Here is a 22,514-nt window from a genome sequence, read left to right on the forward strand (position 1 = left end):
TCCACAGACATTCGTGTGTGTTGCTGTGGTAACCACCCAGCATTTGTGGAGTGCGTTTGCTCTGGATAGTAACAGTTATATTGGCATTTTAATTTAATAGCATTGTTATTTTCCCATCGTAAAAATAATATACGCTTTGTGTATGCCCAGCCTCATCAAATTATGTGCATTATGTGCAGTTTTTATTTATTGATTGTACCTCAATACAGCTATTAAAAAATGACGTAACTTCCATGCAGAAAATCTAGAAAACACGGACAAGTCGAAAGAGGAGGCAAAATTATTTCATTCCAGCCGCCCTAAAGCGACCTCTGTTCACATTCTGGAGCATTCTCCTCCAGCCCCCCCCGCAACCCTGCCGCCCAGTTTCTTTGCTTATTTCACATGGCTGTGATCACTGATGTAGATGATTACAAGCGTTTTATGCCCAATCTTATATCCCACTCCCTCTCCCTCAGGGGGTTTTAATATGAAATAGCAAGAACCAGCGTCCCGTCTGGGACCCTAGCACAGCTAGGCTGTGGTTCTGGCTTCAGCCCAGCGGTGTCTGGGCGTCCCTGGGCCAGGCGGGCTGCCCCACAAAGGAACAATGTCAGTACTGGGACAGCTGGGACCTGACCCCATTCCTGACTCCATGCCTGGTGGGTGTCTCCGTGTTCCTACGGAGCTGCTTTTCTCGTCTCGTCTTTTTAAGTTTAATGACATGTGCGTCTGTCTTAATGGATGGAAGGATATGTCCAGCCCATCATCCCACTTCTAACCACCCTCTCTCACTCTTTCCTATGGCCTCAAAGCTGTCATTGACTCATGGCTCAGAAGGCCAATGTAGGACAGGAATTGTCCTAAAAGGCCCAGACTAGAAAAATAAAAGGCATTTCTGGCCAGGCGCGGTGGCTCACGCCTATAATCCCAGCACTTTGGGAGGCCGAGGTGGGCCGATCATGAGGTCAAGAGATCAAGACCATCCTGGCCAACATGGTGAAACCCCATCTCTACTAAAAATACAAAAATTAGCTGGGCCTGGTGGCGCACGCCTGCAGTCCTAGCTACTCAGGAGGCTGAGGCAGGAGAATTGCTTGAACCTGGGAGGCAGAGGTTGTAGTGAACTGAGATTGTGCCACTGCACTCAAACCTGGTGCCTGGCGACAGAGCGAGACTCTATCTCAAAAAAAAAAAAAAAAAAAAGGGCATTTCTTGGATAGGTATCTCTGGTATGCTTACTGGGTACAGGCACCATTTGACGCTGTGAATTAAGCCTGAGATTCCTGCCCTCGTGGAGTTTACGTTCTGGCCAGGAAGACAGCCAAGAGACGATAAAAGCCTTTACAGAAAGAAAAACATCAGATCAGGTTGGGGCAGGGATGGTCAGGGTGTCCTGGGTGAGGGCGCTGGGGTGCAGACAGCAATTTCAGCAAGGGGGTCCAAGCTGTGCTCACGGAGAAGGCAGCAGCCGAGCAGAATTGGAAGAATAGGACGGAGCTGTGTGGTGTGCACGGGAAGGCCACTGCAGGCCGAGAGAGCGGGTCTTGGGACAGAAGGTGGCTGGGACTTTTGGGAAAGGGCAAGGACCCTGGAGTTTGGAGGGGAATAAGCAAGTGGAGAGCAGTAGGTGAGGCTGGGGAGGGGAGAAGGTACCTTTTGCTGAGTTAAAAACAAGAGATCCCATGCATACGACAGTAAACGTTTTCATCATCTTGCACCTTCGATTCTGTGGTCGGGGCTTGGCTGGGCTTGCCCTGCTCTGTGTGTCAGCGGGGCCCTGCTGGAGGCTGGGCTTGGCCGGGGTGTGGGGGAGTCTGCTGCACCCACTCTTCCTCTGTCTCTCAGGGACCAGTGGGCCAGCCTGCGCAGGTCCTGCTCCTGGCCCCAGCAGAGGCGTCTATAGCAACCCCCAGTGCATCAGCCCCTTTGCGTCTCTGCTTGTGGCTTGTCACATTGCTGTTCTGCAGGCCAAAGCAAAACACAGGGGCAAGCCCAGAATCAAGGTGGGGGACAGAGAGCAGGTTACCTGGCCCAGTGTCGGGGGGATGAAGGTTTGGATCCGGATGTGCCCCTCCGGGCAGGGGGGCTGCTTTTAGACCACTCTGTGCTTTCCTCTGAGTGTACAATGGGAGTCACTAGAGGGTTTAGAGCAGGGGAGTGCCAGGATCAGTCCTGGGTGTTACCAGCCTCTCTCATGCCAGTCTGTTGAGGCCATGTCATAGCCAGGCCAGGGAGAAAGAGCTGTGGCAGTCATCCAGTGAGAGGTGGGAGAGTGGCTGGCATCCCGATACGCTGTGAAGGCTGAGTGGGCAGGACTGGATATGAGGTGTGAGAGAGAGAGAGAGAGAGAGAGACAGAGACAGAGAGAGAGACAGAGAGAGACAGAGAGAGAGAGAGAGAGAGAGAGAGAGAGAGAGAGAGAGAGGTGTGCAATGCCAAGGCTTGGGCCTGAGCAAGCGAATCATGGAGCTGCCATCACCTGAGACTGGGGAAGCTGCAGAGGACAAGGTTGAGGAGGGATGGGAATTCAGTTACGGGGACCAAGGAAGGGTTTTGAGCAGAGGGACGCAGGGACCCACTGGCTCCGGAGTTCGGCCATCATGCTGGCTGCTGGAAGGAGAACAGAGGCTGGCACAGGGAGCCCTGAGGAGCATCCTCTCTGTAGCTGCCAGGAGCAGTGGTCAGATCTGTGGCTTGTTCGAAAGTAGATTCATTTTTCTAAAGGTGGTATCAGAGATTTTGGAGCCTACAGAGTCCAGGCCAGGAGAGCAAAGAACGGCAGAGATCTCATTCACAGCGGCGGGCCATGCCCAGTTCCTACTACCTGTTGCTGCCTGGGCGTATGGGGATGGTATTCTAGAACTTGCCATCTCCCAAGACATACTAGAAATGTGGACTTTTATGGGAAATTTCTGCTCTTCAACTATTAGGAATGACTTTAAATTAAAAATAAAAATTATTTTGGGGCTGCAGTAAAACTTGTTGGTGGAGCAGGCCTCAGGCTTCACAGGCTGGTGAGCCGTCCCCCAGTGGGGGTTCCTCTTCCAGACCAGGGCCTGTCCTCCCCTGCTCTCCCCACTGCCAGGGCTGGTGCCCTAGAATGTGCAGGCCACTCATCTCTGTGACTCATAGAACCTGAGAATGTCAGTGATGGACGGGATGTTCCCCTAGCTCCCAGATGCAGAAAGTGGGGCCCGGAGATGGGGCTGTCAGCTTTCTCCAAACACCTGCCCATCCAGGAAGGCCAGCTCTGGGAAATGAAGACCCCAGGTATGGGCTGACTCCATAAGGAAAGGCTCCTGAGCGATCTTAAGAAACACAGCTGGGATAAAGGGCAGGGAGGATCAGATGCCAGGGGCACAGGGGCTGAGCTCCGCTTCTGCGAGCACAGATTAGAGAGCAATCCCAGAGGCCTCCCTGGAGGTGGGGCCACAGAGCAGGAGTCTGAAGGAGAGAGGGTAATTCACTCCCATCTTACTTTGTGTGAAGCCCTGAGTGGGCCTCTAGCAAAAGGTTGTCTTGCTTATCTACAGAGACATTGGGAAGGGCTTCCCTGACCCAGGTTGCCGGACCATGGGGGCCTGGGTGGTGGGGGTGAGGGTGAAGGTTCAATACAGGAGGGCAAGGCCACATCCAGGTGGCTTCAGATGCTGCCATCAGTCCCATAGAGCGTCCAGTTACTATAAAGTCTGCCAGCCACTACGGTCGCCCCAGGCCTATGCCAAGCCCCAAGAGCTCTGCCCCGCAGGAAGTGCAGGGGGAAGAGGAGGGCAGGAGGGGACAGGCTGGTGGCCCCCTCGCCGATGCTCCTGCCCCTGTGGGCTCCCCGCTGCCTCCTGCCCAGGGTGTGGGGCCTTGGGAGCGGGGAGCTGGCATTGCTATGGCACTGCTGAGCGCCCAGGAGAGGCGGGTTCTGACAGCCACCCCTTCCCGTCTTGCTGTCCCCTCCCAGCTGACATCATCTCTACTGTTGAGTTCAACCACACGGGAGAGCTGCTGGCCACAGGTGACAAGGGCGGCCGGGTCGTCATCTTCCAGCGGGAACCAGAGGTGCGGAGCCCTGGGTCTGGTGGGAGGTGGGAGGTGGGAGGTGGGAGGTGGGAGGTGGGAGGGGTGGGAGGGGTGGGAGGGGTGGGAAGCAGAGCCAGGCGGGAGGCGGGCATGGTTTGAGGGGGATAAGAGTTTGCAAGGGGTTGGTGTGGTGGGAGGTGGTAGGGGATTATACTCCAACCCACAGGAGGACTTTTAACTGGCAGGAGGTGTGGGGTGTCCTGTCTGGATCGCATCTCCCAGGGGCAGGGATCCCAGGGGTCGGAAAGGGATGCTCTGGAATGCCAAGGTGGGAATGGCGGGCAGTGGCGGGGCTACCAAAGCCATGTTCTGAGCCCACTGCCCTCAGCCGATGTTTGCAGAGAGCTCCCTGCATCCCACACTCTGTCCTAGACCCCGGATGAATGGTCAGGACGTGGTACAACCAGCTGCTGCCCCAGCTCCAGTGAAAGCTTCCTCTGCCTGGGTGACCTGCGTTGTCCCAGCCAGATCAGGGAGCGGGGAGGACTCCACTCTTGCCCAGCTGTCACAGCCCTCAGGCTGGGCAAGGTGCTTTCTGCTCAGGCCTGGGCCCTTGTCTTCACCCCTGTCCTCACCCCCACCCCTGGGGGCTTGTTGTCCAGCAGAACTCTGGGTAAGACAGCAGTGGCCTGGACAGCCTTCCCAGGGCCGCATTTCCGGAACACGAAAGAGCCTCAGGACAAAAGCCCGTTTACTGAGAACACTTGCTAAATATCCTGGAGATGCTTCTTGTTTCCTCTGCGCTGCTCACCTCCAAGGGTCAGATCCACACTCCTTTGACAGATGAGGAAACTCAGAGGAGGCACCCAGCTAGTGAACAGCAGACCAGGGATGGAAGCCCGGCTCCCCACCACCAGGACAGTGGTCAGCAGCTTCACACATCAGCCGGCCTCAGAGAGGGGCGTCTGCCCCAGCAAACATGGACTGTGCCTGGAATTAGATGCAGAAGACATCCAGGAAACCAAGGAGGAGGGAGGAGGGGATGGAGCAGGAGAGGAAGGGGAGGGGAGGAGGAGGAGAAGGTGGAGAAGGGGAGGTAGGAGGGAGGAGGAAGCGGGGGCAAAAAGAGGAACTGTGGAATCATCTTTTCCCCCATTCACTCCTGAGCACGGCCCCGGAGCTGAGGCTCCTTGAGTCTGACTTTACCTTGGTGGCTCACATAACCCGCCTCGTGGTGACCGAATAGGTGCAATGCAGGGTGGCTAGTCCCCTCATTTTACAGATGAGGAGCCCGGAATGCAGAGGGTTAAAATAGTTTACAAGGAGCACGTCCTAGCTGCTGTCAGTTCCCCAAACACCGCACTCAGCTGGCACCTGTGGGCTTCACCGGATGCACCAGGTGTCCCACCAGGGGCCGCGAAGCCCAGCCTTCTTTTTGCCAAACTGCAGAAAGAAACTAGCTTGGTCCATGCAATTTCCTCCCTTTTGAATTTTTCTCCTTTAATTTTTTTCTTTATTCTGGTCACACTGACCTTTGTCACAGCGAGTGTTCATGGGAAGTGAAGTGAATTCGAAGCAGAAATATTGGAGAACTTTGAAGCTTTTCAAAAGCAAGACAGGGATAGAAATATAAAAATAGATACTTAAAAAAATGACCAGGAAATCTTGAGATTATGCTGGGCTGAATGTCTCCATTTGTGTCTGGCTGGGGGCTCGTGCTGTCCTATGAACTTGAACTGTCTCCTGGGAGCGTGGTCCCTGGCGCACACAGTGGACTCACCGCCTGACTATTTCGGGAGCTCCGGGGTGAAGGGGTCTTTATTAGAAGGAGCTCTGCTGCCTAAACCAGGCCGAGCACTGCTGAGGAAAGCCGGGGACAGATTTTAATCCAGGCCTGACATTGCAAGACATTCTGTCCCAATGTTAAAGTCAGCTCCAAAATTCATTTATTCCCCAAGTCAGGCCTGAGTTGCACACGTGGAATCCAGGAGCAGGTCAGGGACCAAGACGTGAGGCTGACTCGTGCTGGGCCTTGGCGTCAGGCAGGCCTCAGCAGAGGGGTGCTGGCTGGTGAGTGGACTCTTGGCTCTGGGAAGTCACTTCCCCTCCAGGTCTCTGTGGATCTGTAAAATGGGGAGAGTCATGGTGCTCAGACCAGAGGAGGCCTGGAGGGTAGAATGCAATGGGGTGTGGCGCACTCAGCGGGGTGTCCAGCACGTAGCAAGCGCTGGGGACATTCGCATTAGGAAGGGAGCTGGCTCGGGTGTGCGTGCCTGTAGGACTGAACAGGCGCGGGGCTTTTCCCTGGCACACCGCGAACCATGAGCCGGTTAAACTGCAGAGAGTTTCCTTTGACCCTGGAATTGGATCCCGGACACAGCTTGGCGCCTGGTCCCTTGGCTGGCCTTGCTGGGCCCCCGGAAGTCCTAGCCGTCGCCCTGCGGGTCACGGTGCTCAGGCCCCTTCTCCGGGTTTCCCTGCAGAGTAAAAATGCGCCCCACAGCCAGGGCGAGTACGACGTGTACAGCACTTTCCAGAGCCACGAGCCGGAGTTTGACTATCTCAAGAGCCTGGAGATAGAGGAGAAGATCAACAAGATCAAGTGGCTCCCGCAGCAGAACGCCGCCCACTCGCTCCTGTCCACCAACGGTGAGGCACCGCCCGGGTTCCGGGGCGCGCGCGGGCTCTAGATGCTTCCACCAAATGCTGCTTTGTATTTCACTTACACTGTGAGCATTTTTCTATGTCTGCAGAGCGCCTAGAAAGTCATATTTTGAGCAGCGTGTAAATCCCATGAGTGAGGTCGCTGGACCCCCTCAGCCGCTCCCCGTGGCTGGACACAGGGCGGCCCCCTGCTGTGAATAGCATGGTCTGCCTACATCCAGGACAGCTTTTTTTTTTTCTTGAGACAGAGTTTCACTCTTGTTGCCCAGGCTGGAGTGCAATGGTGTGATCTCTGCTCACCACAATCTCCGTCTCCTGGATTGAAGCGATTCTCCTGCCTCAACCTCCCAAGTAGCTGGGGTTACAGGCATGCACCACCAGGCCTGGCTAATTTTGTATTTTTAGTAGAGTTGGGGTTTCTCCATGTTGGCCAGGCTGGTCTTGAACTCCCGACCTCAGGTGATCCACCCGCCTCGGCCTCCCAAAGTGCTGGGATTACAGGCGTGAGCCACTGCGCCCAGCCCTTCTGGGCCATCTTTGTAGACCTTTGCTTCCGGGTGAGGGAGTGTGATGGACAGGGATGCAGGTCGCAGACACAGTGCCCACTCAACACAAAGTTAACCCCTCTTCCCCACCGCAGAATCCCAGACCCCCAGACTGGAGCTGTCACCCGCACCCTTGGCGGGCAGTGGGAGCAGTCTTGGTTTAGGAGCCCGGCTGCCCTCTCAGTCCTCCTGCCTCAGGGAGAAGCATGTGCCCTCAGGCCCCGGGGGCTCTTGGCCCGACACCTGCTGCTCAGGGTCCACTCTGAGGGAGTGTCTGGGGCTGTCCTCCTTGGCTTACCGTGGGCCTGGGTCCTCCACTCACACCCCCCCGCCGGGGCCCCTGCTGACCCAGGCAGCCTGGGGTTGGTCAGGACACACCTGGATTCTTTTTTTTTTTTTTTTTTTTTTTGAGAGACGGTATCTCACTGTCACCCAGGCTGGCATAGAGTGGCATGATCTCATCTCACTGCAACCTCCACCTCCTGGGTTCAAGCAATTGTTCTGCCTCAGCCTCCTCAGTAGGTGGGATTACAGGCATCCGCCACCATGCCCAGCTAATTTTTGTATTTTTCAGTAGAGATGGGGTTTCACTATGTGTTGGCCAGGCTGGACTCGAACTCCTGACCTCAGGTGATACACCTGCCTCAGTCTCTCAAAGTGCAGGCATGAGCCACTATACCCAGGCAGGACACCAGGACACACCTGCATTCTGTTCCTGCTCTGCCTCCCTTGGGCCGTGGCCTTGCTTTCCTGAGCCTCGGCAGGGTGGACGCAGCTTCTTTCTGGTTGGTGCTCACTCAACCCCCTGAGAACAGGACTGCTGCAAGAGCACCAGCCAGGCTTCAAAGCGCTGTCCCCACGCCTGCCCCGAGGATGTCCACGTTCCTCAGTGGGGCCTCTGTTGCTTTCCTGAACTTGGCCAGGCTCAGCTCCTGCTGGCCTGCCTGTGCCTGAAGGCTGCCCTCGCCCTGCACCTGGCCAACTCCCTCCTCACCCCATAAGCCTCACTGGGTGCCAGCCTTTTTGACCTCTCCGCTGAACCAGGCATCCCTCCTGTGACACTTTGGCTTCTCTTAACTCAGGCTCACCCGACTCTGGGCACCTGCCATTTTGATGGTGCTCACCTGCCAGGCTCCTCAAAGGCAGGGTCTGTGTCCCCTAAGCGTCCCTGCCCAGCAAACCTCTCACCCGAGCCAGCATGAGAGGTTCTCCCGAAGGGCAGGCCCTGGGGGCCAGGAGCCTCAGGTGCATGCTAAGCCCCATGCACCTGCTCCTTTTAAAAATATTTAAGAGGGACATGTCAGCCATGTGCAGTGGTTCATGCCTGTAATCACAGCACTTTGGGAGGCTGAGGTGGGCAGATCACTTGAACCCAGGAGTTTGAGACCAGCCTGGGCAACATGGTGAGACTCTATCTCTACAAAAAATACAAAAAATTAGCCAGGCTTGGTGGTGAGCACCTGTAGTCCCAGCTACTCAGGAGGCTGAGATGGAAGGATCATCTGAGCCCAGGGAAGTCGAGGCTGCAGTGAGCTGAGATGGTGCCACTGCACTCCAGCCTGGGCGACGTGAGTGACACCCTATCTCAAAAGAAAAGAAAACAAAAGACATTTCACTTTCTTCCTCCCTCTCTGGAGAAAAGGTCATCTTTCAGCACTCCCTATAGTCCCCTCCCCTCCAAGCTTCCCACCCCGGTTTTGAATCCCAGCTTCACTCTCTCCTAATGGCGGGGCCTCGGGCACCTTTCAAATGCTCCACTGACACACCAGGGCCCCCAGTGCCTTCTCATCAACATGGTGGTGTTTGTTCTGGCTACTATAGTAGTCAGGGTTCTGCAGAGAAAAAGAATCGGTAGGGCATGAGAGTGAGAAAGAGAGAGGGGGATTTAATTTAAGGAGCTGGCTGGTCCAAAATCTGCAGGCCGCAGGCTGGAGGCCCTGAGGCCAGCTGCAGTTCCGTCCAAAGCCACCTGTGGGCAGAACCCCTCCACCCCCGGGAGGGCCTCTTGATCTCACCTTCTGAAGCAGATCTTTTCTTCCGTCCGGCTGCTTAATTATGTGACTTGCCTTATTTTGTTCTGTTTTTAAAGATAAAACTATCAAATTATGGAAGATTACCGAACGAGATAAAAGGCCTGAAGGATACAACCTGAAGGATGAAGAAGGGAAGCTGAAGGACCTGTCCACGGTGACGTCGCTGCAGGTGAGCCCCGGCGGGGGGAGGCAGGCACACGCCTCTTTAGTAAACCCTGAGGATTTTAGGGCTTGAAAAGCCTTTGACGTGCAGACCCTGGCTGGGCTGCTGGCTGCTGGGCGGCCATGGGCATCTCCCTGCCCCTTGCCTCAGTTTCCTCACCAGCAGCATAGAGATCACCACATTTCCTCTAGGCATCTTGTGAGCATGCAGGGTGGTGGTGCATGGCTGTAAAGTGCTTTTCACCTGCAGCTGAGGGTGGAGAGCAAGGCAGATAATCCCTTGTTATAGGAAGGGAGAAACTGAGGCCGAGAGAGGCAGCGACTCACCTAAAACTGCTGAGCTCAGTGAGTACGCAGAGGCAGAAGGAGAATGGGTCAGCAGAGCTTTGTGGTTCCTAAGTCCTTTACTGAGGGCAGAGGGAAGCCTGGACTGTGTGAGGTTACAGCATCTACAAAGACCTGAAACAGACATGTCTGAAACACACACATGTGCCCAGAATCCAGGGAGCTGCCGGAAATAGAAAGCGGTAGTCAGTGTTCTTCTTGAGAACGAGAAATACATGTTTAAATACATTGGCCTAAATGACTGGCAAATTGTACAAATGAATTCTGAGGAGGCGGGCAGCTGATTAGCTTCAATGTTGAGTAATGAGGGTGATGGTGCTCCCTGTCCCACCCCCCGTCCCGAGGAAGTTTATGAGGGTTTCCTGTAGAGGGAGGGATACAGTGATCACATCTTGATCACCCTGGTGTTTGGGGGAGAGCCCACTGGCCTTCGGGAATCCTGTTTATGTCCCTCCCAGCGTTGGAGGTTTTTTCTGCAAGTCACATACTTCCCAAGACACTTAACCGTCACTGAGAACATGGGTCCCCTGGTCTGACCTCATCCTGCCTCTCACCTTGTGTGTTTCCGATTTCACCCACGCCATGCCAACCCTGCACAGCATTCTACCCACCCTGTGCAGTTCAGGCTGGAGGCAGCTGTTGTTTACTGAGGAACTGCTCCCCGCTAGGCCCTGGGCTGGTCGTTGGGGTCCTAGAGGTGAGCAAGATTCAACTCAGGGCCTGTCCCCAAAGTGTCCCCAGCCCTCAAGGAAACAGACATGGAATCACTATCACACTGGTGGTCAGTGCTGTCACAGAGGAACACAGAGGGGCTGTGGGCACCCCAGGAGGCCTTTCTCTACTTTGTCAATTCAGGGAACTCTCCTACATCCTATAAAACCCTACTGGCCTTCACCTCTATAAAGCCTTTCTGCACAGGCCAGATGAAAATCGTGATCTTTCCTGTGCCCACTCTTGCCTTTTGGATCCAACACTCTTCCATCCTTAGTGTTTATATCTTCCTTGCCCTCACCTTGACTAGACTGTGGCTTTACGGAGGAACCCCTAAACCTTCAGGGAAGCTTTCTTTTCTCTCTTCCTCTCCTAAAAAACTGGCTTTGCGCTCTGGTTTTTGGTGGATGGCAGGGAATGGCTGGAGCCCTGGGCGAATCGGGTCCCAAGGCTGCTGGGAGGAAACAGAAAGCAATGTTGCCAGAAGGAGGGGAGAGGCAGACTGAGATGCCAAGACTTTGCTAGGCCAGTGATGCTCTGCCCTCCTCCAGAGCAGCTGGACTCCCTCTCTCTCCTGGGAGTCCAGGGATCCCTGGAGTGGGCAGTGGCTGCACCTCAAAGGAAGAGAAGGTTAGCAGCTTACCTAGAATATCTGACAGGAATACCTGCAGGGAGGACGCCTTGGAGGAGTCTAGACACACTAACACCGACTCCCAGGCACACAACCTAGAAGCACAGACACAGCGGCAGCGACACAAGAACCACCCAGAGCCAGGCCGGCACTCACACGGGTGCTGCACGCACACACTCACACACACATGCATGCACATACACGTACACTCATTCATGCAGGCACACTCATATGAACACACTCATACATGTACTCTCACCGTGCACACTCCCACACACACACTGGGTGCCCTGGAGCATGGGAAAATCTAATGTGGGCTGCAAAGCTGCGTCTGCTCCAAAGGAGCTCAGTGCTTGTCACTCCAGCTGCAGCACCAAGGCTGTCACCTCCCATCTCAGCTGTTCCCTGGGAGCTCAGGGACAGAGCCCATTCATTCATTCACTCATTCACTGGAGAGCCTCTCTGCTAGGCCTTGAACTGAGCACCAGAGAGATGGAGAGAGAAACAAGCGATGGGGTCTTGCACCCCTAGCTGGTCCCTAGTCCACTGGGAAAGCTGATGGGACCAGATGACAGCCTCAGGGTTGGTCAGGCCTGTGACAAGGGACCTTCAGGCTTGCAAAAGCTCAACGTCTAATGCCATGGCAAGGACCCCTCACACCAACCCTCTGAGATGAAAATTCGTATGAGTTGGGGTAACTCCACTGCTCTAACAAAACAACCCTGGCAGTCCAGGGCCGAACACAGAAATGCATTTTTCACTATGGGAAGGTCTAGTATGGGTGTGCTGGTTAGGACACAGCTCTCCTGCAGGTTCCTTCCATCCCCATCCCCCGAGCCTCCATCCCTAAGGCTTGGGTCCTCACCTTACAGGCAGGGAAGGAGCTCCTGTTGCTTAGCTGAATCAGGGCCAGGCATCACTTTGTTCACATCCCATTGGTCAGAACTAGTCATGTGGCTATGCTCAGGTGCAAAGGCTGCTGGGAAATGCAGTCCACATGTGGACAGCCATTTCCCGGTGACAACATTGCATTGTAGGAGGGAAACAGGGAGGCTTGGTAGAAAATTGGCTGGCTCTGCCATGGTATATTTTCATTTCATTTTAGAGTTGAGGAAATTGGGGTGCAGGAGGGTTCCCCACTTATTCACAGACCCCCAGCGGGTAAGTGTCCATTTTGCAGGGCTGGTGGGTGGTGGGCATTCGCCATCTGTCACTGCCTATTTTAGACCATAGAGGATCAGGATGGACGCCCACCCCTGCGTTCTGGCCTCCGATTTGGATCACGTGCCCATGGCATGTGATATCCAGATGCCACTGCCTGGCCCTCACCTCCCCACTGCCTCCCCCTCCTCTGCAGGTGCCGGTGCTGAAGCCCATGGACCTGATGGTGGAGGTGAGCCCTCGGAGGATCTTTGCCAACGGCCACACCTACCACATCAACTCCATCTCCGTCAACAGCGACTGCGAGACCTACATGTCGGCGGACGACCTGCGCATCAACCTCTGGCACCTGGCCATCACCGACAGGAGCTTCAGTATCCTTCACTGCGGCCCGGTGGTACCTCCCATGGGCAGGGTGGCTTCCGGTGGGCGACAGGTTGGTTTGGTTGTCAGCCAGCTGGTTTGGGGGTGTCTGCATTGTTTAACTTCTTCAGTGAGGCACCTCTGGCTCCTAGTATGCCTGTGAGGCCCAGATACAGAATTATATGTTGCATCTGTTTCTGAAAACCACAAAGTCAACATTGCCGAGCATTGCATGTAACCCATCGCCTCCTCCAGGGTGGCCGTGATCCCCCTTATCCTGGGGCCTCACCAGGGGCCAGGAAGGAGACAGAGTTCAGGGCTCAGCTACTTTGAAGGGACTGCTGACCTGGCTCAGCATCCACTGAAGGTCCCTCAGGGCCCACCTCTCCCCCACCACCCGCCCCTACTGGGGCCCAAGGCAGGCTGTGTTAGCAACCAGGATATCAGAAATCCAGCTGGGTTGGGGTCCTGGGGGCCCAAGGCAGGCTGTGTTAGCAACCAGGATGTCAGAAACCCAGCTGGGTTGGGGGCCTGGGAACCCCTGCTCAGTGTTCCCCTGTGTCAGGGCAAGGTAGGGGCAGCAGCATTGATGATTCCCACTGACTGCTGGGGAGAGAGCTGGTGATGACATGAACACCGGCCTGCAGGCAGGGCGAGGCTTGGCCTGCCATTGGCTGGTGGGCCGGCAGGCAGTTTGCTGAGATGTCACTATTCTGCATACAAACAATGATAATTATAATAACATACAGTGAGGCTCTGTGACTAACGTCATACATTCATTTTAACTCATTTCGTCTTCACAACAACCCTATGAGGTGGGTACTGTTATAAATCCCCTTTACAGATGAGGAAACTGAGTCACAGAGCACCCAAGTTAACTTGCTCAAAGCTCACTGCCAGCAAGTGTCAAAGCTGGGCTTCAAACCCAGGCCCTCAGGCCCCAGAGTCCCCGCTTCTAACCTCCACCCCACATTGCCCTTTGTGGAGGACGCTGCCCGGGTGTGTCTCGGAAGGAGTGGGAAGACCCACCTGAGAGCCTCCGTGCAACCGGATGGCCTCCCGACGCCAGGCAGCCTGGGCACCCAGTGCTGGTCAGGAGTGGGCTGTGTCCCTGGGAGCAGCAGAAGCCAGGACAGCTGTGGGGTGCAGGGGAGGCCCGGAGCAGTCTGGGAAGGGCAAAAGAGTAACAAATGGCTTTTGTGGGCTGAGAGCCAGGCTGGCCAGAGAGCCTTGGGCAGGGAGACCCTCAGGAAACAGGAGGAAAGGAACAGAGCAAAGCGTCAGATGTCCCCTGAGTCAGCCGGAGGGCTCGGGGCACATGCGTGGGCGTCAGGGGCAGAAAGTCTGTGTGGGTCTTACTGCCACCTTCAAGCTCTGTGACTCTGGGTGAGTGACCTCCCTCTCTGAGCCTGTCTTTTCAGTCATACCTCGAATAGAGCTGCTGGGTGCCATCAGTGAGCCCCTCTATGTGATGCCCCCAGCACTCAGTCAGCACTTGGGGGTGTCAGGAAGCATCAGCATCTCTCTCCCTTCTCCTGTCCCAAAGTCAGGGAGGGCCCAGAGCTGGGAGGCTGGACTGGGATGGCCAGAAAGGTTGCAGGAAGGGTTAGGGCCTGAGCTGCTATGAAGGGTTGAAGCTCAGATTTCTCTGGACATAGAGGGCTGGGCTGGGCATCTGTCTGACTCTCCATTGAGACCATCAGACCCAGTGCTCAGAGCATTAGTTGGTTAGACTCTTCCTGCTGTGTGAGCATGTTTGATGTACACAGCTGTAAGAGAGCATCGGGCCAGGTGGCGTCAGGGGCTGGAGCAGCGTGGGTGGCGGCTCTCTGGGCTTCCTGCCTCTGCTCTCTTCTGTGGCTTCAATCTCAGGCTCTGCATCATGGCCAGTTGGTGCCAGTAGTTTGGACCCCACCCTCCCAGAATAAAGTCCAGGCGAAATGAGACCAGTTCTCTGAACTGTCCCACCAGGACCCTAGATGTCACCCTGTGGGCTCTAACTGGGGGCAAATGCCTTGCTGTGATCTGCCAGGCCAGACTCCTGTACCTCTCCTTGGTGCTGTAGGGAGTCAGCTCCGCCCCCAGCCCCTGTACGTGGGGGAGGGGCGGTCTCCTAGCAGGAGCTCCAGGTCTGCAAATGGGGAAGGTGCAGGGCTCACCGAGCTGCCTGGACAGTGACGTACCGTTTACAAATCAGCCTGCCGTTCATTGTCTCACTGGTGTTCAGAGACAGTGGTAATATCATGATCATCCCATTTCATAGATGAGGAAACGGAGGCTGGGGAGATGAGAGACAGGACCAGAGCCCCCAGTTGGCAGGGGCAGAGCTGGAGCTCATGCATGGGCCTCCACACCTGGTCCAGGGCTTTTGCCTTGCCCTCGGCCTGCCTCCTGCAGCCCTGGGATGGTGGCAGCCACCCTCCTCGAGCCCCCGCCTTCTTCCTGCTGGGCTTGGGTGGGATGGTAATCCCTGCTTACTTTTCCCGTCTGGGCTGCTGTGAGGATTCCGAGACACTGTGGATGCCGAAGCCCTTTATAAAGAACCATAGTGCCCTGGGGTATGCACGGGATGCTGCTCCATTTCATTTATCCAACCGTTAATCCCCCGTGCCTTTAATCCCAGGCCCGGACACGGAATGGATGGCAGAAACTCAGCCCTTCCCTGGAGGGCTCAGGGGCTGTTGGGGACACAGCCCCGATATGGCAGTGTAGGGGAGGGCATCATCCCTGCTGTAGCCCAGGGTCTGGACAAGCTGCTGTGGGCCACCAAGGAGGTGAGAGAAGGAATTTGGGTGGGAAGCAATCTGGGCTGGAGGAGGCTGCCTGAAAGCATAGGTGCGCGGGAGGCGGATGCTGGAGGCGGACGCGGGAGGAGGCGGAAGGTGCCAGAGCTGTGGCGCTGCGGGTGGCACAGGCAGGGGCCTTTCTCCTGGGGCAGGGGCCCTGAACGCCAGTCATTCACAAAGCCCCCACAGCTGTGACTGCCTCCGTATGCTGCATGTGCTTCCGTTTACTTTCCCCATTTTTAAAAACTCATTTTCTTTCAATCAAGTTGCTTCATTTTTGCCTAAGTAACTTTCGTTTGAAAGGGAATTGAATTTCACCAGCATGAGTTAAAATAAAACATATCACATACCTTAAATGGGAGGTAGCCGTAACCGTAAAGGCTATCCACACAAAACGGTGGGAATAAGATCCAGCCTCAGCCCTGTCCCCTGGAACGTTCTGTGATAATAGACCGCTCTGTCTGCACTCACAGGGTGGCAGCCACCAGGCACTTGTGCCTGCTGAGTGCCTAAAACGTAGCTCGGTGACTGACGAACGTCATCGTTAATTTGATTTAGTTCTAGTGGATTCAGACTTCAAACGAAATAGCCACGTGTGGGCAGCGGCTACTGAACAGGTGCCCGGAACTGGTTCTCTCTGAGAAGATGAAGGTAAACACGTGCTTCAGGGTTAAGGTAGGAGAGCGCAAGACAGAGACACCCCCCTCGTGCATCAGAAGGGTTGAACCCTGTCTCGGTGTCTACATCTTTATTACATTACTGGAGGCCGTTGTGACTTCCCACCTGCCTGCTTCCCGCGACGGGAAGCTGTTGAGCTATTGACGTACCGTAAGCAGGGGCACTAGCCAGCTTTGGAGGTGCCGTGGGTGTGTGTTGTGGGTGTATTGGATTGCAGCAGACAAGGCTGGCGGCCTGGGGACCAGCGAGGAGACCCAGGGAGAGAGAGTGAGAGGCAGGACCAGAGCGTGGCCGTGGGCGGGAGGCGGCGGAGGAGTGAGAGTGTGAGGCTGGCGATGTCATAGATTTATGTTGTATCATAACTATTTTTGGATTGGGGTGACCACAAAGGCATTTGAACAAGTTAGTTGTGAGTAAGAAAAGGGGGTTTGTTCATCCCAGGACTGCAGAGCCCTCCGTGGTCACTAACCGTCAGCCTTGCCTCCTGCCCCGTCCCGAACACACAAGTTGTGCCCGGTCCACACGTTGCAGAGCATACCATTTACCAGCAGGTATTTATTAAGTACCTACTGTGTGCCAGGCCTCATTGATGATGCTGGAACTAGATAAAGATTTTACCCCCAGGAGTGGACACATGATAAACCACTAGTAAAATACCTGGCATTGGAGCAGGTGGTCCGTGGGTGCTATGGGGTGTCGGTGGCCCAGCCAGCACAGCCGTGTACGTTTCTCTCCAGCCACACCTGCTGCTGGCTGCAGGCCTCAGGTCGGTAGAGGGTGAGCCAGGGTATGGTTTTGCCAAGTGTAGACGTGGAGCTGATGGCGTGTGCAAGGGAGTGAAAATAATGATTATTGACCAAAGAATCTGAGTCAGGTGAGGGACAGTGACAAGGGTGATGCATCAGCAGATCGAGAGCCCCTGTGGATCCTGGGAACTCCCCTGGCTGCACACCCTGCCATGTAACTCAGTGTCAGATCTCTGTGTAGCTTCCCATTCTGTGAAAACGATTATTAATTGAAATATACAGCACCCTGGTCTTAGCGATGGAGGAGTGTGTGTCTGTAGCATGCTGAAGATTCCGAGCTGGGCTTGAGGCAGCCCTGACTGGGGAACTGAGGCTTTTAGCAGGAGTTGAGTGGAGTCTCCAGGGGTGTGCAGTGACCATGGAAACCTCCCCTGATTAGATCAATTCACGTGGGAACCTCAGTGCACCTGGTTCTTTCCATGGCCTGCTGCCGCTTGGCCAGAGCAGTGACAAGACACGGACCCAGGGCTCACACCATGGAGACAAGTCTCACTTGGCAGGGAAGGTGTCAGGACTATGGGCTGCAGGTGCCATGATGGGGCTGATCGCAGCTGAGTAATGAGAAGAGGCGTTTCATTTCTGACATGGGAGGAGGCCAGAAAGGCAGCTGAGACTCCATGCGGAGCTGGGAATTGCTTTGAATTTTTGAGACACCTTTTGAGCAAGTCTCAGTGGGGTGGATTCTGGCTGTCAGAGGGTGACAGTTCTGATTAGTCTTGACAAGAAAAACCCAGGATCGGGAGACCTGTACCCACCCAGAGCCAGGGGAAGGCGTGATCTGGACTTTCAGGTCTCATCCTTTTGACCCTTAACTCTCCGGGGTCCTCGCTTGGCCTGATGACACTGCTCAGTCCTCTGTGTCCACTGGAGGTTTTCCACCGCATTGCGTCTCCTAAGTCCGATCACTAACACTATCTGTCTCGGCAAAATTGATTTTTAGTAACCATATCAAGAGAAAGGAAAACTTTTTCTTAGTAAAGGAGAAAAAGAGGGCATTGCTTTGACTATTCAACAATGAGAAAGGTGACTCAGAGGACATCTCTGCCGTAATTCTGTCATTGACTCTCAGATGGAGGAAGGGAGCCTGGTGATACTGAGGCTCTGTGACCTGTCTCAGTGCAGTCACCAAGGCTCAAGCAGGAGGAGCCCTCCTAGCCTCCTCCCTCTCCCTCATCCTCAGAATGAAAGAGGTGCCCAGCCCTCTCTGCTCTCCCCCAGACACTCGCCCGAATCCTGCCCTGCCCCGCCCGGCAGCCTGCTGTACAGTTGTGAGATTGGCTCATCAGAACCTCTGGTCTGACCATGTCAGCCCCCCTTAAAGCTCTCAGGGGTTCCCCTCTGGCTTCTGGAGAAAGCCTGGACCCCTCCACAGTGCCCTGTGCCCTTGAAGACCAGCCCCCGCCACCTCTTGGGTCACACTTGCCGACTCCTTCAGCTGCTGGGTCCCTGGCATGGGATGGGGTGGGGCAGAGCACTGCCATCCTAACCCATTGCCCGGGAGCCTCTGACCTGTCCTTGTCACTCCCCTCCCAGGCTGGTCAGAGCCCCTCTAAGCCCGCAGCTCCTTGGCTGCCCCTGGTACTGTGACAGCCTCCCCCATTTTATGGTGGAAGCCCTGAGATTGGCAGTCCAGGGTGAGGCCTTTCTGCAATGCCTACACCACACAGGACTGGTGATAGGAGGTACTTAGGAACGGTTGTAGGTGGAATGGTCCTGAAGTTCATCATTTCCATGTGGTCTTAGGATGCAGACACCTCCTTTTTGATCTAGGATCCTGGGGAATCAGCGATCCCAGACCCTAAAGTACAGGAGAAGGAGCCTGGGCTCTGCGCTCTGGTGGGCCTGGGCTCACACCCCTTGCTCAGCCTCCTGGCCATCAGCTTCCCTGAATGTAAAATGGGAAAATTCCCTTTATTTTCTTTATTCCTTGCAAATATCCTTATAGATATTTGCAAGGAATAAAGACATCTTTCACATAAAGAGCCTGGTGCCTAACTGGAGCCCAGCAAGAGGGTGGTTTATTTTGTTTCTTAAACAATAGCCCCTCAAATATTTAAGGTTGGTTCTCATGAAATCCCTGCATCTCTGATCGTTAAAACTCCTTTTTCCACAGTGCAGTTTCAACATCTGTTTGAGCAACCTCTCACGTCCTTTAATACCAATATTTTGAGACTGTAAACACAGCACTGGGTGATTTTTCTCGAGTTTGATGCGTCTTCAAGGTAACAAATTGCACAGGAGGTCTCAGCGAATGGACCTCTGCTTTATTTTTAGCACCCAGAGAATTTTAAAGATGGTTCGATTGATTTTTCTCTCCCTTAGTGATTTCTCATGGTGGAAGCTGGCATCACACCAAGCCTCAATCTGGACCACATTTCTAATTCCCATTTACAGAGCAAGTCCTCTCGGCCAGGTGGGCTGGGGGTGGGGGGAACAGTGATTCTCTGCAAGAGGCTCAGAACCTTCATCAGCCCGTGCCTGCCTGAGGAGTCAGCTTGTCCTCTGTGCAGGGAATAAAGGAGGGAGCAGACACGGCCCCTCTGCATGCAGGCTCCGTGCTGGGCTAATGAACCCTGAGCCTGGGCTCCGCCCCTGCCCCTGCCACTCACCCTGATCAGTCACTCAGTCTTTCTGCACCTTCTTTTTCTCATCCACCCCATGGGAGCGTGTCTCCTGTACCGGTGTAAAGGTGGAATGGCCAATGAGTATAGGGCCTGATGTGGTGTAGACACGCAACCCTCACCAGCCTGTGACCCACTGTCGGGCACCTTACAGGCTGCCTCTTCATCATGCCCATGATGCTAATTACAGAAAAGTAAACTGGGCTGCCCTGCTCAGAGATACTCTGTTCACAGCATGTCTGTTAAGTAGAGCTGATGGCCAGAAGCAGCGCCGGGAGTCTGGAGCCCTGGGTTCTGACTCGAGCTCTGCCGCTACCTGCCTGTGGTTCCGTGCATTCACTGGTTCATTTGGCAGCATTGGCCAAGAGTCTACTCTGTGTTGGGCATCGTACTCAGAGCTAGGGAAGCAGACAGGATCTCTGCCAGGGCCTGCAGGTACAGTTGTATGGGTTGTTTGCTGCCTAAAGGCAGCGGATGAGTGGAGGCAGAAATCCAAGCCAAGCACCTTGGGAAGAAGGGACTTGTTTGTTTTTCAGTTCTGCATGGAAGAGCTGTCTTTTTATAATTGGCACAAAGGCACCTTTTTTTTTTTTTTTTTTTTTTTTTTTGAGACAGAGTCTTGCTCTGTCTCCCAGGCTGCAGTGGTGCAACCTTGGCTCACTGCAACCTCTACCTCCTGGATTCAAGCAATTCTCCTGTCTTATCCTCCTGAGTAGCTGGGACTACAGGCACCTGCCACCACGCTCGCTAATTTTTGTATTTTTGGGAGAGACAGGGTTTCACCTTGTTGGTCAGGCTGGTCTGAAACTTCTGACCTCAGGTTATCTGCCCGCCTCAGCCTCCCAAAGTGCTGGGGTTACAGGTGTGAGCCACCACGCCAGGCCCAAAGGCACCTTTTGAGTGAATATGGATCCTGATGCTGCCCGGGTGAACTTTGTAGGTGAGCAAGAAGATGGCCTTCTTCTTGTTCAAGCCTTAGTGAGTCCCATGATCCTGTGGTCCGAATGCATTCAGAGCCCACCTGCCTCTTTCTCCCAGCACGTGTCCAGGCCACTGTCATGTCTCACCCTGATCATGATGGTGACCTGACTGGCCTCCCTTCTTAGGTCTAGGAGCCAGACTGCCAGGGCTTAGACCTTGGCCCCAAGACCTGGTGACTCTGCAGCCTTGGTCAGCTCACATGGGCTCCCTGTGCCTCAGCTCCTCACCTGTAAAGCTAGGAGAAGCCCCTGCTTGACACCATGGGGCTAATTGAGGACTGGGTGCTATGATGATATCTAGGAAGCCTTTAGGGCAGTGCCTGGCAAATCACTCATCTGCAGCATCATCGCTTCATCAGCTGTGTTTCCCCACGGATCTCCTCAGTCTGTTCTCCTGCAACGTGAGGTTTTTTTTAATACCAGATCATGTCAGTCCCTGCTCAGAACCCTTCAGCAACTTCTTTCAACTTGGAGTAACTCCACCCCTTTCTCTGGTTTCCAAGGCCCTGCAGGAGCTGGCCCTGGCTTCTCCCTGGCTCACTTCCTCCTCTCTCCCCTTCCTCCCCTGCTCAGCCTTCCTGGCCCCCCACTCTTCACCATATTTCCAGCCATCTCCTGTAGCAGAGCCATTTTGCACTGGCTGTTCCATCCACGTGAAGTTTCTCCACCCTCGTCCACTCAGTGGACACCTTCTCAGAGAGGCCCTCCTTGACCGTCTGTCTCAACTAGTCCCTCCCCTCCCTGACTCCCTCAAGCCCCTTCCCTTGAGCCTTGGCCCCTACCTCGTCCCCTGTTCATTTCCCACCTCCCCTCCTAGACTGGCAGCTTCATGAGAGCAGTGACCTTGTTTGATTTACCTGGAATAATGCCTGGTATAGAGTAGATGCTCCAAGAACGGAACCAGCACAATAAAGTGAGATGGGTGTAGGAAAAGGTGGGGAGGACCACAGCCTCCTTGGAAGATCCTTGATTAAAAGGCGTTGGCACTGAGGCTTCTGTCCTAGGCCTGCCACGTGGTTCCCTGGCAGGTTACTTGCTGCTTCTTCCTGGACACCGATTTCCCCTTCTCTTGGCTGGACTGATGTCCTGAAGCTGGCTTTCATTCAGACCTGGTTATCCTTGCCAGGTCTCCCTTGGTCTGGCTATGTGTGACCTTGTGTCTTGCCTGCTTCCTGGCATGATACAAGGTCACACATGGCTTGTCACAGCCAGGTGTGCACATCTCTTCCCAAAACCATGTTCATGGACATTGCTTCGGGAGCTTGAATTTGGCCGTGGGTGGTAGTATTTCTACAGATATCTCCAAACACCACAAAATCAATGTCTCCCCTCCCCAGAAGAGAGGATAGTGTTCAAGTTACCAGCACATCACTGCTGTGGGGCCTTCACAAGGCCAGGCAGTTGGTCAGTCAGCCTCCACCATGACTGAGGGCTTCCTGCACGCAGTGGCGCTGTCCATGGTGCTGACCCCGTTGTGCGCCATGGCTGCGTCGATTTCAGCATCTCCACCTCCCACCCCACTGTCACTACTTGCTGTGTTACACGGTGTTCTGAGCGTGCTACCCACGTTAACTGATTGAATCCTCCCAATAACACTATGTGGTAGGCATTATTAATATCCCCCTTTTACATTTAAGGAAACAAAGCCACAGTAAGTTTCGGTTATCTACCCAAAGTCAAACAGTGAAAGGGTGTGCCGGGGCTGGGATTCAGACTTCAGCTGCCTGGATGCAGACAGAACCCATGCACTTAACTGTCACGCTACACTGCCTCTCAGTCGTGATGATAACAGCCCCAGTTGCAGCCTGCCTGGCGCTGGGGTGAACAAATGCACGACGCTGCTGGTTGCATTTCATTCTCATGACCACTTGCCAGGTGGGGGTGTCACTCTCCCAACTCCGCAGAAGTGGAGATGGGCTCTGAGAGGTGGGCTCCCTTGCCCAAGGCCGCTCTGAGCCCAGTGTCCTTCTGATGGCCTGTCCAGCTCTGTTGGGACAGCCATATTTCTTGGTTCTTCCTTTAGGTCCTGTGGAGA

General features: G+C 54.7%; 1 protein-coding gene across 4 annotated transcripts in view; it reads left to right on the forward strand.

Moving 5' to 3' along the window:
- PPP2R2C (protein phosphatase 2 regulatory subunit Bgamma) overlaps window positions 1–22,514 on the forward strand; it is a 248,010-nt gene that overhangs the window by 186,954 nt on the left and 38,542 nt on the right. For 3 of the 4 annotated variants that reach the window (XM_021669381.2, XM_021669385.2, XM_021669378.2), the window contains 4 exons: window positions 3,935–4,032; window positions 6,477–6,642; window positions 9,292–9,404; window positions 12,442–12,619. In XM_021669381.2, coding sequence (XP_021525056.1) covers window positions 3,935–4,032; window positions 6,477–6,642; window positions 9,292–9,404; window positions 12,442–12,619 — 555 coding nt within the window. Of the gene's footprint in view, window positions 1–3,167; window positions 3,253–3,934; window positions 4,033–6,476; window positions 6,643–9,291; window positions 9,405–12,441; window positions 12,620–22,514 lie in introns of those variants that run through there. The other variant, XM_064365608.1, reaches the window with a different exon arrangement.

Source organism: Aotus nancymaae, unplaced genomic scaffold (assembly GCF_030222135.1).
Source record: "Aotus nancymaae isolate 86718 unplaced genomic scaffold, 86718_ANA_hifiasm-v0.15.2.pri h1tg000006l, whole genome shotgun sequence".
Classification (NCBI taxonomy): domain Eukaryota; kingdom Metazoa; phylum Chordata; class Mammalia; order Primates; family Aotidae; genus Aotus; species Aotus nancymaae.